The sequence below is a fragment of the Rhinolophus sinicus genome, linkage group LG10 (genome assembly GCF_036562045.2).
Source record: "Rhinolophus sinicus isolate RSC01 linkage group LG10, ASM3656204v1, whole genome shotgun sequence".
Classification (NCBI taxonomy): Eukaryota; Metazoa; Chordata; class Mammalia; order Chiroptera; family Rhinolophidae; genus Rhinolophus; species Rhinolophus sinicus.
The window spans coordinates 47,741,487-47,759,591 of record NC_133759.1 but is presented as its reverse complement, the minus strand read 5'-3'; the positions used below and the strand labels follow the sequence as shown (position 1 = coordinate 47,759,591).

The 18,105-nt window shown below is 35.2% G+C and overlaps 1 protein-coding gene across 9 annotated transcripts in view; it reads left to right on the top strand.

The window, feature by feature from the left end:
* Positions 1 to 18,105, top strand: part of SFMBT1 (Scm like with four mbt domains 1) — a 112,687-nt gene that overhangs the window by 57,941 nt on the left and 36,641 nt on the right. For all 9 annotated transcript variants that reach the window (XM_019724283.2, XM_019724278.2, XM_019724280.2 and 6 more), the window contains 2 exons: positions 5,425 to 5,519; positions 16,807 to 17,047. In XM_019724283.2, the coding sequence (XP_019579842.1) occupies positions 5,425 to 5,519; positions 16,807 to 17,047 (336 nt within the window). The remainder of the gene's footprint in view (positions 1 to 5,424; positions 5,520 to 16,806; positions 17,048 to 18,105) is intronic.

Here is an 18,105-nt window from a genome sequence, read left to right as displayed (position 1 = left end):
CAAGATGCCCTTCTTCTGTCATTTCATTTCTGTTTATAGAATTCCTTTTAGACATCTTTTTAGAATAGGTCTGCTGGTGATAAAATTTCTTGGTTTCCCTTCATCTTTTTATTTATTTATATATATTTTTAATTAGTTTCAGGTGATTTACACCCCTCACAAAGTGATAACTCCTCGAAGTCTACCACCCCTCTGACATCATACATAGCTATTATACCACCGTATGGTTTGATTTCCCCATTTATTATTGAAAGATATTTTTGCTGGATATAGAACTCTGGGTTGAAAGTTGTTTTTTTTTGATCTACTGAAAAAGACTATGCCTTGTGGCCTCAGTGGTTTCTGATGAGAAATCTGCTGTCATTGGAATCCTGTCTCCTCCCACCTCCCTTAAGAGAGGTATTTTTTTCTCGATGCTTTCAAAATATTTTCTTTGCCTTTAGTTTTCAGAAGTTTGACTTCACTCTATCTTTGCACAGATTTTCATGGGTTTATCTTGTTTGGGGTTTTCTTAGATTCTTGCCAAATTTGGAAATTTTTCACCCATTATTTCTTCAAATACTTTTTCAGCCATGTTCTTTCTCTTTTAGAACTCTGATGACACTAAAGTTAGGTCTTTTGTTGTTGTCCCACAGCTTTATGAGGATCTTTTCATTTGTTTTATTCAGTGTTTTCTCTGTTGTTTAGATTGGGTGTTTTCTCTTGTTCTGTCTTTAATTTTAGTGGTTCTTTCCTCTGTCCTCCCCATTCTACTGTGGAGCTTATCTATGGAGTTTTCTTTTAGTTATTGTATTTTCATTTCAAAAATTTCTATTTCGAGCTGAGGAGGGGCAAGGGGATGGGAATAGCTCCAACTCTGCTGCTGTAACTGTGGTTCAGTAGCTTATCTTGAGTAGATGCTTTCCAGTTTGTTCTGTGCCTTCAGTTAATTTCAGAACTTTGAAATGATTGATTTTCATTGTTTAGCCAATATTTTTGCTGCTTTTCTGGGAGATTGGGTACACTGATGTACTCACTCTGCTATTTAGCAAGTTGATTTATTTTCTTGTTTTAAATGTTATTGTTAACTCATGGGTTTAATATATATACGTATGTGTTGAGTTTGAATCCATTGGTATTATAATTCACTTGATGATCCAATTGCCCCCTTTTAGAGCAATGAGAGTTCTTTCACTTTGGTTCCTGTGTTCTTTTGATGTAATGTCATGTGTCTTTGATAGTTCTAGTCCTAGCTTTTTGGTGTAGTAAGATTCCCAGGCATCTAAATTTACAATCTGCCATATCTCTAAGGAGCTTTTTTTTTTTTTTTTTTTTCCTTTTAAGTGGCTATGATATTTAGAGACCACAGTCTGGTGCTGGAATGCTCATTGATACTAGGTTGTCAGTTCTTTTAGGCCTTATCCCATAGACATAGTTAGAAAATACACAATATTTTGAAGAATGAAGATAATCAGATGGCTTCATCTGATATTTATAACTTTAGTTTAAAATTACAGGATTTTTATTACTTTGATTTTATGCTTGTGTCTTTTCTTTTGGAAATGTGTTTTTTTGTAATGATGTTCATATCATTACTTATTGACTTTTACCCTATAATACTTCTATAACTTTTTCAAAATAACAATACCAAATTCCAAATATCAATAAGACAACAGTGTGTAGTTTAAGATATTTTATGGTTTTTGTCTTTAAATATATTCCACTCAGGTTTGCAGTCAAAATACTGTATTTTAATATGATTTATAGGAATCCTGATTTCCTGTGGTTTTTCTACCAACAGTTAGGCATATTTGTTTCAGAGCATTTTCAAGTTTTAGAAATGTTTTTCTTTTGATTTCAATATTTTTCTAAATTGTATAAAGTATCTACATAGTTATAAAGTCAAAATTATATATAACAACATTCCCACTTTCAACCTGATGCTATTAATCCTTTTCTTCTTCTCCATATACTAACTAATTTTATTATGTTTATTCTTCTATTATTCATTTAAAAAATAAACATGTGTATGTACATATATATATATATTTATATTCATACCTCTCTCACCTTACACAAAAAGTAGAGATACAGTAAAAACTGCTCTGTGTTTATAGTTTCATTTAATATATACTGGAGGTTATTCCACATCAGTATATAGAAATTGTTTTTATTCCTTTCTACAACTGTATAGTACTGGATATATAAACCATAGATTATTCCTCCAGTTCCTTATTGATGGATGGACACTGGGTGTTTCCAGTGTTGGTATTACAAGTAGTGCTGCAATCAATAGCTTCGTATATATGTCTTTTTGTATTTTTGCCAGCATATCTTTGGGATAAATTCCTAGAAGTGGGATTGCTGGATCAAAAGGTAAATACATATGTAATTTTGCTAGATATTGTCAACTTTATTTTCACCAGGGTTATGTCATTAATCTTTACCTTCTTCACTTACGGCCTCACTATAGAGTATGTTGTCAAACTTTGGAATTTTTTCTCATCTGGTATCTCACTGTTGTTTTAATTTGCATTTCCCTTCAAATGAGTAAATTTGCACATCTTTCTGTATGTTTAAGGAGCATTTTCTTTTTGAAATCCTCTTCCTGTATTTTGCTCATTTTTCTATCAGATATTAGTCTTGTTTTTTCTCAGTTTTTTAGTAGTTTTTAATATATTAGAGATTTTAGTCCATTAATTTATTATTTTTATTGTTGTTTATTTCTTATTTTTAAATTCTCATGCTGTGTCTGGGCCTAGGGTCCTTGTTAAGAACCGTGACTGTCCAGCCCTGTCACGTTTCAGTAAGGAAATGGACTTTCCACTGGCCCATGCTTCTATGAGGCTCCCAAGGCAGTCTTTGTTGGCTTGTATTTCTAATGAAAAATTTCAAATACATACATTGCAAATACATACAAAAAGCAATATAAAAATACCCACATACCTATCATAAAGAATTAATGTTAATATTGTCTAATACTTGTTTCCATTTTTTTACTGTGGTAAAATATCCATTATACAAAGTTTACCATTTTGACCATTTTTTTTAAAGTGTACTGTTCAGTGGCATTAAGTACATTCACACTGTTGTGCAGCCATCACCACAGTCCATCTCTAGAACTTCTTCCGTGTTCCCAAACTGAAGCTCTGTACCCATTAGACACTAGCTCCCATCCCCCTCTCCCCACAGTTCTTGGAAACCACCATTCTACTTTCTGTCTCTATGAATTTAACTGCTCTAGCTACCTCTTATGAGTGGAATCATACAGTATTTGTCCTTTTGTGAGTGGCTTATTTCACTTAGCATGATGTCCTCAAGGTTCATCCATGTTGTAATATGTGCCAGAATTTCCTTCTTTTTAAAGGCTGAATAATACTCCACTGTATGAATGTACCACATTTTGTTTAATCTATTCATTTGTCAATGTACACTTGGGTTGCTTCCACCTTTTGGCTATTGTGAATATTGCTGCTATGAACATTTGTGTACAAATATCTGTTTGAGCCTCTGCCTTCAGTTCTTTGGGTATATACCCAGAAGTGAAATTGGTGGATCATATGGTAATTGTATTTTTAATTGTTTGAGGAACCATCATATAGTTTTCCACTGTGGCTGTACCATTTTACGTTCCCAGACCAGCAGTGCACAAAGATTCAAATTTCTTACGTCCGTGCTAACATTTATTTTTGGCTTTTTTTTTTTTTTTTTTTTTTTATCACAGTCATCCTCTGGGTGTGAGGTGGGAGCTCATTGTGGTTTTGATTTGCATTTCCCAAATGATGTTCAACACGTTTGCATGTATTGTTTTCATTTTTTTTAAAAAAATTATGATACAGTTTAACCTTCTTTTGTGCTCCCCTCCTAATCCTGTTTTCTTCTCTCCATCCACAAACATAGCACTGTTGAAATTGATGTGTATTCTTCCCATCCTTGTTTTTATACTCTTACTAGTATGCATGTATTTATAAACATTATACTGTAAAGTTTTGTTTTGAAGCCTAAATTGTATCCTTGTGTTTATCATTCTGTTCCTTCCCTTTTTACTTGATGTGTTCTTTTGAGATTTACCTATGTAAATAATTAGTTCATTCATTTCAACTGCTATATAGTAGTACTCCATTGTAGGATTGCCGTCATTGATCTCTTCTCCTACCGATTGTTTCTGTCTGTTGCCCGTACAGACAGTACTTTGGTGTGAGCATCCTTGTGTTTGCCTCCTTGTGTTTGTGTGAAGCATGGGATCCCCTAGGATGTACTTATTCAGCAACTATTTATTGCAAACTTGCTAGTGCCAGGCATTGTTTTGGGCAGTGGGGATATATCAGTGAACAAAACCCTGCTCTTAGGGAGCTAATGTGAATTGTGATTATTAGATTATGGAATGTTTGAATCTTTGCTCATTCAATAAAAAGTTTATTGAGTCTCTGCTGTGACAGAGATATAGGAGTGACCAAAACAAAGTTTCTGTCTTCATAGAGTTTACTAATAGAGAAGAGAAAAAGATACGTGGTACACTGTCAAATGGAATTGAATGCCTTGCAGATAACGGAAGCAGAGCCTGGGGGTTTCTAGTTTAGATGGGGGCTGACTGGGAGAAGGCTTCTCTGGAGAGACAACAATTGAGTAGAACTGGAATGCAGTGAAGCTGTGAGTGGCACTGGGGAATGAATCTCTGAGCTGAGGAAATAGCAAAGGCAGAGGTTTTGAGGAAAGAAAGCATGATTAGAGAAAAAGGGGAAGACACTCAGTGCCACTTGAGTGCAGTGACCAAACAAGAGGCTGTTTGAGAATGAAGTGGCCGGGTAGGTAGCCAGAGTGTCAAGTCATGTAGGGCCTTGCAGTCTCCCAAAGAGTTTAGATTTTATTATAAATGTGTTTAAAAGGTGAGCAGTGTCATGGTTAGGCCTTGGGCTAGAGACATAGCAATAGAAATGGTAGGAAATGATTAGATTTGGGATATGTTTTAAGGGTGGTACCTAGAACATATTCTGATGGTTTGGAAGTAAGATGTGAAAGAAAGGGAGGAAAGCAAGGATAATCCCACATTTTTTGGATTGAGCCAAAATACCAACTAGTGGTATCTTTTACTCAGTTGGAGAGTAGAATATTAAGGAAGAATCAGACTGAAAATTCAAGTTTGAAATGCCTGTTAAGTATCTCAAATATTTGGTATTAGATACTAAATATAATCTAAAGTGATTGTAATAGTTACACTCTAACCAGTTTTGTCTGATACATTTGGGTGAATCCCAGATGGATCCCAACAGGAGACAGCATGTCACACATCTTTGCTCTTGAAATTCATTGATAATCAGTGAAGTAAAACCAATTAACTTGTTATGAAGTAAATTGTAAGTTAGGTTTATTACCAAGTTTATGTTTTTGTACCTTGAGTTTTCTTTACTTGGGGTTCACCAGTTTTTGTTTTGTTTTTAATTCTAGATGCTGGATCTGGTGTGGAAGAAGTGGAATTAAGCTGGGAAGATTATCTAGAAGAGACAGGGTCCACAGCAGTTCCCTATGGATCTTTTAAACATGTAAGCAGTAATTGTATTTGCTTTACTGTTTATATCTGTTTCCTTTGACTGATTGTACTATCATTAGAGAGTTTAGAGTTATTTCAAGTTGGGACACTTGAAAGAATTTCAGTGTTTTTTGCTTTTCCCTCCCCCTGCTACCCTCATTAAGAAAACTTGACATAGTCTTAAAATTATTTTTGGTTTTGTGCATTTTCTGCCACTTAATGCAGGAATTGTCTTTTTGACTGGTCATGAATATTCCTTTATTTTTGTCAAAAAACCTAATAAATTGAAGAAAATGATTTATTTTCTTTCACTTTACATTATAACATTTTGTGACTGATGGTTTGCTCATTGAAAGTAATTTCAGTAACATTTGCTTTCATATCAAACTGAACATAAACATAAGTAATGTCATACAGTGGGTCATAGTAGTGGCCTGTACAGCATAACAAAATAACATAGACTGGGTGGCTTAAACAACTGAAGCTTATTTTTCTACAGTATTGGAGATTGGAAGTCAGATCAGGGTGCCAGCATGGTCAGTTTCTGGTGAGGGCTCTCTTCCTGATTTGCAGATGGCTGCCTTCTTGCTGTATCCTCAAGTGACAGAATGTGAGAAAGCAGGCTCTCTGGTGTTTCTTCTTATAAGGACACTAATCCTGTTGAATCATGGCTCCACTCTTACGGCCTTATGGCCTCATTTAACCTTTACTGTTTCCGTAAATGTTCTGTCTCCAAATATTGTCATATTGGGAGTTAGGATTTCAACAGACGAATTTTGGGGGAACACAATTCAGTCTATGTGAATGTTCAATAGGACATCATTCCTTTGTTTTAGGATTTGCAAAGACACTCAAAATCATATTGTCTATGATTTTGTGAAGTTGGATTCTTCTTGTAGGTGTTTTTTATAAGCTAAAGAGTGCTAGTGCTTTCAGTTTGTCATCAAGTAAAAATTCAGTCATAACAGTTGTCCTTTTTGATTATTTCTTTGTTCATTTATTTCTTCAGTTGAAGTGCTGAGCCTTACATGTTTTAGATAAGAATTTTATTTTGTATTGCTTTGGCTAATCTTTTGTAATTGTTTTCAATACTGTTTTAACATGGCAAGTCTGTTAGTGAGTCTGTAATACCTTTGAATTCTTGTTTTCAATGTTATTACTAATCTGATATGTACGAGGTATGAGAATTAAGTTCGCAACCTTGTTGCAACAATGTTGCTAACCTTTTTTTGATATCAGAGGGATTACTCACATGAATTTGTACCAACTGGACAAACAGCTAACCAAGTTTGCTGTTTGGAAGTGCTGAAAAGGCTGCGTGAAAAAGTTAGACGACCTGAACTTTTCGCCAACAATTCATGGCTCTTGCATCACGACAATGCAGCAGCTCACACGGCACTGTCTGTGAGGGAGTTTTTAGCCAGTAAACAAAAAACTGTTTTGGAACACCCTTCCTACTCATCTGATCTGGCCCCCAGTGACTTCTTTCTGTACCCGAAGATAAAGGAAATATTGAAAGGAAGACATTTTGATGTCATTCAGGACATCAAGGGTAATACGATGACAGCTCTGATGGCCATTCCAGAAAAAGAGTTCCAGAATTGCTTTGAAAGGTGGACTAGGCGCTGGTGTCAGTGCCTAGCTTCCCAAGTGGAGTACTTCGAAGGTGACCATAGTGATATTCAGCAATGAGATATGTAGCACTTTTTCTAGAATGAGTTCGTGAATTTAATAGTCAGACCTTATATTTACACAAGCTTATTTATACTAAAATGCAAATAGAGGACAAATTTCTGATCAAAATTCTGGTCTAAAAAAAGTGTCACTTTCCAGAGTCAGATTCCATCTTCTATTTGACAAAGCAACAAGGAGAATGAAAAATAAATGCATATTCTCTCACTGTCAAATTAGGAAATATTTGTAAGCCTCAATCAGTATATGAGAAGCGCTGCCAAATATACTGAAAATCAAGAATGGGTGTAGGAAGATGCTGAGAAGGGATGCCCATGGCTAGAAGATTGCAGGCAAAGCTGATACAACTCAGATCTCCAATGGAGGTGGATGTACAAGCCACAGGCAAGAGTTTTATAGGACACAGTTTGGAATAAAGGAGTGAGGAAAGAATTAGAAATAAACCACATTTGCAAGGAGGACGAGTCTAAGGTAGTGAAAAAGCCTTCCGTACTGTACATGTCTGATGGACAGAAGAGTACCCATGATGGGAAAGGTACTAAGCTTTACCAGGATCTTCTAGAACAAAAGCTTCAAGCTGCTAGGGAAAGGGATACAAACTCTATTAACCCCGGGGTACTGGTGAAGATCCTTTGCAGCCTGGAACTAGAACAGAAGAAATAAAAGCCCTCTGTCTTTGGGAGATGGGTAAATATACATACTGAAGCATTAGAGGTTCCCTGCTGTTGGGGGAGGGGTAGGATATCTGAGAAGTTCTCACCCCCCAAGACCCAGAAACTCAGAACCTAAAACTGAGGCTGAATCTGTGAGAATGCCTTTTCCTGCCTGTCTCCGACCACTAGTTAGAAATATTGGGTAACAGGTTTATCTGTGGGAGAGAGGTAAGAGTATGGATAATGGTCTGTGAGATGCAGTCATGAAGAGAAGACCTAAATCTGAGCGTGAAGCAGCAAAGATTAAGGGAAAAAACCCTCTGGCAAATGAGCCTGCACCCTATATACCAGAAAAAAACTGCTGGAATTGGAAGCCTGTGGTGCACTGTGAATAACTCTAGTGACAGCAAAACCCCAACCCAGCTTTACTCCTAACTAGATTGACTTAACTTTCTCCCTCAAACTTAAGGCGTAGGAACAAACATGCTTATTCCAGGCATAAGTACTATTTGCCTCAGTCTCGACTGTTCTATGCAGGTTGTCTAGCTTTCAACCAAATATTATGGGACACATAAAGAAGCAAGGGAAAAAAAACAGCAAACTGTCAAGAGACAAAGCACTCAACAGAACTAGACTCATATGAACCAGATGATAGAACTGTCAGACAGAATTTTAAATAACCATGATCAGTAAGTTAAAGGCTCTAACAAAAAAGGTGTATGACATGTATGAACACAAAAGGGATTTCACAGAGATGGAAACTATTAGAAAGAATAAAATAGGAATCATAGAAAATTAAAAACTTAGTAACAAATGAGGAATGCCTTTTACAAGCTCATTATTAGACTTGACACAGATGAGGAAAGAATCAGTATACTTGAAGATAAGTCAACAGAAATTGCTCAGAGTGAAACGCAAAGAGAAAAAAGAGTGGGAAGAAACCAGATCACACACCGAACAGCTGTGGACAATATAAAAAAGTCTAATGTATGTATAATTGGAATCTCAAAAGGAGAAAGGAGAGAAAGTGAGGAAGAGATATTTGAAGAGATAATGGCAAACAATTTTCTAAAGCAAAGAAAGATACCATACCACAGATTGAAGAAGCTTAGGGAATGCAAAACAGAATAAATAATAAACAACAAACTAAACCCATTCAAACACATGATAAACAAACTACTGAAAACCAAATAGAAAGAGAGAATCTTGACGGCAACCAGAGGAAAATAGACTCATTACATAGAGAGGAACAAATACAGAATACAGAATTACAACAAAATTCTTTTCAGAAACTATCCAAACCAGAAGACAATGGAGTAAGATCTTTAAAGTGTTGAAATAAGTAAACTTGTCAACCCAGAATTCTATACCAAGCAGAAACTTACTCCAAAAGTAAAGTAGAAATAAAGACTTAGGAAAACAAAAATTGAGAGAATTCATTACCTGCGAAAAAATATTAAAGGAAGTTTTTAAGGCAGAAGGAATTTGATGTAAGGCAGAAACTTAGATCTACACAGAGAAATAAAGAACAATTGAAATCGCATAAATGTAAATAGGTACAAAGTTTGTTTTTCTTATTTTTACTATGTCTAAAAGATACCTGAAACAAAAATGGTAGCAATATATTGTGTGTTTATAGCTAACCCTACAATAGCACAAAGGAATGGGAGGAAGGATTTGGGAGTATATGGTTCTAAGATCTTTATGCAACACATGAAGTGGTGTATTTGTAAGTAGACTACAGTTAATTAAAGATACATATTGAAAACACTTCAGCGACCAGTGAATTAAAAAATATTGTGTTAAAATATACATAAAAGTTACCATTTTAACAATTTTAAGTGTACAATTCAGTGGCATTAAGTACTTCTTCAGTGTTGTACAACCACTACCACTCTCCATTTCCAGAGGTTTGGTTTTTTTTATCTCAAACAGAAATCCTGTATCCGTAAAACAATAGCTCCCCACTTTCTCCTTTCTCTAGCCCCTAGAAACCCCTATTATATTTTCTGTTTTTATGAATTATTAACCTATATCACACAAGTGGTATCATACAATATTTATCTCTTTCATATCTGGCTTATTTCACTTCGCACAATGCTCTTAGCATATCATTATATAGTTGACCTTTGAACTGTGCAGGCACTGACCCTCTGCACAGTTGAAAATCTGCATGTAACTTTTGACTCCCTAAAAACTTAACTGCTAATAGCCTAATGTTGACCAGAAGCCTTACCAATAACATAAGCAGTCTATTAACACATATTTTATGTGCTATATGTATTATATACTGTATTCTTACAATAAAGTAAGCTAGAGAAAAGAAAATGTTATTAAGAAAATCATGGGCAGCCGGATGGCTCAGTTGGTTAGAGCGCAAGCTCTTAACAAGCTTGCCGGTTTGATTCCTACATGGGCCCGTGAGCTGCGCTCTCCATAAATGGATGGAAAACAACGGCTTGATCTTGGAGTTGAGCCACCAGTGGGCAGCTGGTTTGTTCAGTGGTTAGAGCGCAGTGCTCATAACACCAAGGTCGCTGGTTTGAGTCCCACATGGACCAGTGAAAAGCAACTGCTTGAGCTTGGAGCTGGGCTGCTGATGGGTGGCCGGTTTGCTCCAGTGGTTACAGTGAGGTGTTCATAACACCAAGGTCGCCGGTTTGAGTCCCACATGGGCCAGTGAAAAGCAACTGCTTGAGCTTGGAGCTGGGCTGCTGGTGGGTGGCCGGTTTGCTCCAGTGGTTACAGTGAGGTGCTCATAACACCAAGGTCACCGGTTTGAGTCCCACATGGGCCAGTGAGCTGCACCCTCCACAACTAGATTGAAAACAATGACTTGACTTGGAGCTGAGCTGCGCCTCCCACAACTAGATTGAAAAACAACAATTTGACATCCTGGAAAAACACACTGTTCCCCAGGATTCCCCAATTAAAAAAAAAATACAGTATTAGGTGAAAAATATCTGCATATACTAAGTGGGCCCATGCAGTTGAAACCTGTGTTGTTCAAGGGTCAGTTGTACTTCTTTTTTTAAACTTTTTGTAGTGGTTGCCCTTGAGTTTGCAGTATATGCATACATTTACAACTAATTTAAGTCCCCTTTCAAGTAATACAATACCACTTCATGAGTAGTGCCAGTACCTCATAAAAGAGTGTTCCCAATTACTCCCATCCCTTATAGCATTGCTGTCGTTCATTTCACTTATACGAGTACATAAGCTACAATCACCAAATACCTAGTTGCTATTATTATTTTGAACTACCTGTTGTCTATTAGATAAATTAAGGATAAGAAAAATCTTAATGTACATTTATTCCTTTTCTAATCCTCTTCCTTTATTTATGTACATTTGAGTTTCTGACCTATATCATTTTCATTATTTCTGAAGAATTTAACACTTCTTGCAAGGCAGGTCTACTGATGATAGAATCCTTCAATTTTTATTTGTATGAGAAAGTCTTTATTGATTTCGCTGGATGCAAAATTCTAAGTTAGTAGCTTTTTTCTTTCTGTAATTTAAATATTTTACTCCACTCTCTTCTTGCTCATGTGGTTTCTGAAGAGAAGTCTGATATAATTTTTATGTTTGCTTCTGTATAGATAGAGTGTTGTTTTTTCTTTGTTTTCTTTATATGTGTGTGTGTGTGTGTGTGTGTATTTTGTTCCATTTGAATATGATATGCCTAGGTATAAATTTTTTGTTGTTGTTTTTATCCTGCTTGATCTCTGGGCTTCTTGGATCTGTGATTTGGTATCTAACACTGATTTTGGGAAATCTCAGTTATTATTGCTTCGAATTTTTCTTTTATTCCTTTTTCTCTTCGCCTAGTATTCCCATTACACATGTTACACCTTTTGTAATTGTTCCATTGTTCTTTGGTATTGTTTCATCTTTTTTATTCCTTTCCAGTTTTGTAAGTTTTTATTGACATTTTTTTTCTACCTCACTGATTGTTTCCTTGTCTGAACACAGTCTCTTACGTTTCTGGTTTCTAGCTTTTCCTGTTGATTGTTTCTTAGAGTTTCTATTTATCTGCTTTTTTTTTTTTTTCCTGTTTTTGAATGCCCTCTGTTTCAATTTGAGATGTTTCTTTTTTAATATAATCATTTGTAGCTATAAATTTCCCTTTTACCACTATCAGTGCCTCTCCTAAATTTTGATAAATTTTTATTTGTCTCAAGGTATTTTCTAGATTCCCTTGTGATCTCTTCTTTGACCTACAGTAGTTCCCTCGTATCTGTGGTTTCACTTTCCATGGTTTTAGTTACCTGTAATCAACTGTGGTCCTAAAACATTAAACTGAAAATTCCAGAAACATAATTCATAAGTTTTAAATTGCACGCCATTCTGGGCAGGGTGATAAAATCTTGTGCCATTGCCATCCTGCACCATTCCATTTCATCCTGCCCAGGACATGAACCATCCCTTTCTCCAGCAGTATATGTTTCCTGCCCATTAGTCACTTGGTAGCCATGCTTGTTATCAGATTGACTATCACAGTATTGCAGTGCTTGTGTTCAAGTAACTTTTATTTTACTTAATAATGCCACATTCATACAACTTTTATTACAGTAGATTTTTATAGTTGTTCTTTTTTATTATTGTTAATTTTTTACTATGCCTAATTTGTAAATTAAACTTTATCATAGGTATATGTGTATAGGAAAAAACATAGTATCGGGTTTGGTACTATCAGCGGTTTCAGGCATCCACTGGGGGTGTTGGAGCATAGTCCCCGTGGATAAGAAGGGACTACTGTATTGGTTAAGAGTGTGCTTAATTTTTATATATTTGAATTTCCTAGTTTTCGTTCTGTTATTGCATTCCAGGTTAATTGCAGTGTGATCAGAAAAGACACTTAATATGATTTCAGTCTTTTAAAATTTGAGACTGGTGTTTTGGCCGAACATTATGGTCTGTTCTAGAGAATGTTCCGTGTGCACTTGAGAATGTGTATTCTGCTGTTGTTGAGTATTCTGTCAATGTCTGTCAGGTCTAATTGGTTTATTGTTATGTTCAAGTCCTCAGTTTCTTTTCTGTCTGGTTGTTCTATCCATTTTTGATTGTAGGGTACCAATTTGTTTAGAGATCATCATAATTTTAATATTAAACCTAATATGAATATTTTAGGAAAGGAAAGTTGCAGAATAGTGTCACTCATGAATACTGATGCATAAATACTTGCATACAAAATAATAGCAAACTGCATGTAGCTATATTTAGAAAAGATGATATATTAATAACGAGTGTATTTTTTCTAGGAATGCAAAGTGGTTTAACATTTGAAAATTAGCATAATTCACCGCAGTAGCAGAATAAGGGAGAAAAATCACATCATCTCAATACGTAAAGAAAAATTTTTGATAAAGTTCCACACCTACCATGGTAAAACTCTTAGCAAACTATAGGTGGGGATTTTCTTAGCTTGATAAAGGATATCTATAAAAAAGCTACAGGAAATTTTATTAATGGTAATATGATGCATGCTTTCCTTTTAATATGGAGCAAGACAAAGATGATGGCTAACATGACTTCTGTTTGATATTGTGCTGGAGGTTCTAGCCAATACAATTAGGTAAGAAGAACAATAAAATGTATAAAGATTAGGAAGGAAGGAAAAAAATACTGTTTGCAGATGAATAACATAATTTGCAGGTATGTTAATGAGTAATTTCAGCAAGATTATTAGATACAAGGTAGCATTAAAAAATCTAGTTCTATATACCAGCAACAAACAAAAATTGAAACTGAAAGATGTGATTTATAATAGTATAAAAACATAAAATGGCTAGGAATAAATGTAATAAAAATTTGCAAAGAAATTTCACACTGTCATTGATATATGTTAAAATGAAGGACTGTACCTTGTTTATGTAATGGAAGACTCACTATTGTAAAGATGTCAATTTTCTCTAAATAGATTGGTAGATTTACTGCAACCTAAGTCAAATAACAAACAAACAAAAAATTTTTTTTCTAGGTAGAAATTGGCAAGCTGATTCTATAGTTCATGTGGAATATAAAGGAGCAAGGATAGCCAGACACAACTAAAGAATAAGATAAAATGAGAAGACTTGATGTACTAGATATCAAACTTAATTGAGGCAGTTGTAATGCTACTCTAAGGATATACAAATCAGAAACAGATCCACTTTTGTAGGGACACTTAATTTATAACAAAGGTGGCAATTTACAGTGGTGATGAAAGGTGGTGGGAAAATTGTATATGCATTTTCAAACAAAACCTGACCCCTCCCTAATATCATATCTAGAGATTAATTTAAGGTGGATACTAGTCCTAAATATGAAAGGCTTGTAGAAAATAATATAGTACAATATTTTTTCTGACCTTTAGGAACAGGGGGACATTTGCTTAAAAATACAGAAAAAGCACTAATTTTTAAAAGGAGAAACATTGATAAATCAGACTTCTATTAGAATTATGAACTTATGTTCCTTAACACCATCAAGAAAGTTAGAAAATGTTTTTAACAAGTAACTGACAAAGGACTGATACCGAAAATATAGACTCAATAAAACATTGGCAAGAAACTTAGACATTTCCCAAAAGAAGAAATCTAAATAGTTAATAAATATAAAGGTTCTCAACTTCATTAATCAGAAAATGCAAATTTAAATCATGATGTTATATATTACACACCTTCTAAAATGGGTAAAATGAAAAAGAAAATACTAAAGTGTTGGTTAGAATGCTGGAGCAAAAGGATTTTGGCTACTGGGAGAGTAAATTGGTGTAACCACTTTGGAAACCAGTTTGACTGTTATAGAAATCCATGTATGTATGCACCAAGAGACATACAAAAATACTCATATAATCATGGCAGTATTATTTATAGCCTTCCAAAACTGGGAAGTACTCAAAATGCCTATTATTAGTAGTATTAGAAAGGATAAATTGTGGCATATTTGTATAATATAATACTATATAGCAATGGAAAGAAACTACTGTTACATGCAACAGCATTTATGAATCTCATAAGCAATGTTGCATAAGAGAAACTGCACAAAGAAAAACATTCATGATGCATAATTTTATTAACCAAGTGTGAAAACACAGGCAATATTAAACCATAAATGCATTCAGGGTAATGATTACCTTTGAGGAGTACAACAGGGTATAGAGATTAGAAAGAGGAGCAATTTTTACACGGAATGCAGGACTTTCCCTCCCTGGCTCCCTCCTTTCCAGGATTCCCCTCACTTTCCTATAGTTGTGATTGCCACATTGCTTTTAGTGGTCAGGTCTCCATAGTCTCCTCCAGTGTCTGAGAGTTCCTCATTCTTTCTTTGTCTTTCACGGTCTTGACACTTTTGAAGAGCGTATTACTTTTTGGTTAGTTTGTAGAATATTCTTCAATTTGGATTTAGTTTTTCTGATGATTAGCTTGGGTTTATGCAGACTTGGCAAAAAACGTAAAAATGATTTTGTGCTTTTATTGTATATCAAGGGTGTATGATATTGATGTTTTCAGACTGGTGGTATTATTAACTAATTAACTTTGATCAATTAGTGTGGTTTCTGCCAGATTTCTTCATTGTAATGTTACTGTTTTCCCCTTTGCAATTAGTAAGAATCTTGCAAGGAGAACCTTTGGGATGATGCAAATACCATAGTCATTGGAGTCATGTTAGCACTGACCCGTGAGTCCTGCCTGCAGGTTTATTTCTGTGGTTGTCTAAGGGTGGTTTTCTATTTCCTTCACTTTTTTCAATTTTTGTTAATTGGTCTTCTACTCTAAGGAAGAACTGTCCCCTCATCTCTCTCAATTATTTTTAACAGTATGGACTCATGGATATCTATTTAAATCTATGGATTATGATTCATTACTCTTATTATTTATCTTATTGCGCAAATTGTCCCACATGTGACCATTGGGAGATACTTCTAGTTGACTCCCATGTCTTTTCCAAACGTCTCCATCATTTTTGGAGCATTTCCTTACTTTCTGGCATCACAAGATACTCCAGACTCTTAGTGTGTTTTCCCTGCCTCAGAATTGGATTCAGTTTTTTCTCCATGGAGCCGTTCTTATTTATTTAGAAATCAAGATTTGGACACTATATTTGCTATTGCTACTGAGTATCATTACTTATAGTTCCTGTCAATTCACAGAGCTAGGAAATACTTATACATTAACATATACATATATACACATCTATACTTTTTTCTGTATCTGTCTGTAATCATGACCTCATTCTGATACCTTGATTCCAATTCAGCACCACAGATTCATTCTCTTCTTCCCCTTCCTTGTTTTTACTTCTTTTTCCTACAATGAGAAACCTTTCATTATCAACAACATGTTTATTTATTTATTCTTAGTATACACATACAGTAGTTCCAGAATTGCTAACCCATACCTTTGTGATTATATAATTTGTCATGTAAATTAGGACACTTTTGAGAGACAAAAGGGACATTATTAATTATTATTCAAAGACAACAGGTGTAAACAGACTGTTTCAGGGAGACTGAGAGGTGTGGCTCCGTGCATATGGTAATATTATACTAATTTATTATTATAGCTTATTTTTGTCCTTTACCTTTTCTAGTTTCATAAATTTTCTTTTGAATGATCTAGAAATCACTCTTGAAAACTTAATGTGTTGAAAGCTGTTAAAATGTTGAACATTTAGCGATTTATATACTTAATAGAAAACATTTTCTGATCATAATAGACTGCTTTGGTGAAAATATTGAGTTCTATTAAAATTTCTTCCGAGTCAGATGGAACAGAGCAGAGCAGTATTGCTATTCCCTGTTTTGTTTGGATCACTCCTATGAGTTAGAATTGGAATTTCTCCGGTTTCCCTTGAGAAGATTTTATTGCATTTAGTGTTTCAGAATTGTAAGTCTTAAAAAAGAATGTCTGCCAAAGAAATACTCATTTGAGCTACCTGTCTGGTGATTGATAACATTTCCCTGTTCAGGTGGACACACGTTTGCAAAATGGATTTGCTCCTGGGATGAAACTGGAGGTGGTTGTGAAGACAGATCCTGAAACTTACTGGGTTGCAACCATCATTACCACCTGCGAGCAGTTACTCCTCCTCCGTTACGATGGCTACGGGGAGGACCGCCGAGCGGACTTCTGGTGTGACATCAGGAAGGCTGACCTCTACCCCATTGGGTGGTGTGAGCAGAATAAGAAGACCCTCAAAGCCCCAGAAGGTAATAAAATACTGCCTATCAAGACATAATAGGATATTGCAATAGGAAAATCAGGGCTATCCACAATCTTGAGGTTTTCAGTCTCCCACACACATAGGTTTTCCTAACTTTTGGAAGTTAGTGTTTTGAAGGAAAATATTTATAAGGAATAATGCACATGTCCTATTTTTAAAAATTATTTTCTGTGCTCCATAAAGCCTCAGGTTTTTATGACACAGGGAACAAACATCAGTTGCTTAAAATCCTGTAAGACTGTGAGGCTCTCTGAATTTGAGACATGTATTTCTGTTTATCTTAAAGTATGTTGGGCCAGGTTGATTCTCGTTTTGACTTTATTGTCCTTTCTCCTCTCATCCACAAGCGATCTGGAACCTATAAACTCTTAAAATGAACCGACTGAAGCTTTCTTTCAGGAAAGAGCCCCTTTGGGGGTGGAATCCATATTCAGCAGGACAGAGACAATAGGACAAAAGAAAGAGAAGGCTCATATAAAGGTAGAGAAAGGGGCGAGAGACTGCAGATTTAAGAAAATACCAGACCTTAAATGTTTTTCTTTCAACTTCTTATTTTGATATAATTTCAGATATGCATAAAAGTTGCAAAAATAGTATAGAAAATTCTTGGAGACTTTTTGCCAAGTTTTCCTAAATGTTGACATTTTACTTTAACCTTCCCCCTTCCAACCCTCCCTTTTTCCTCCCTGCCTCTCTTACACACACACACACACACACACACACACACACACACACGTTTTTTTAATGAACCATTTGAGAGTCAGTTGTACATATAATACCCTTTTCTCCTAAGTATTTTAATGTACTCCTAAAAACAAGGACATTCATGAGCACAGTAAAATAACAAAATCAGGAAATTAACTGTGATATACTATTATTTAATCTATAAACCTTATTCAGTGAAATGTTTTTTATAGTAAAATAAAATCCTAGTTCGTATTTTGCATTCAGTTGTCATGTCTTGTAAGATTCTTTTAATGTGGAAAAATTCCTCAGTCTTTCTTTGTCTTTCATGACGCTGACATTTTTTAAAGGTGCAGGCCA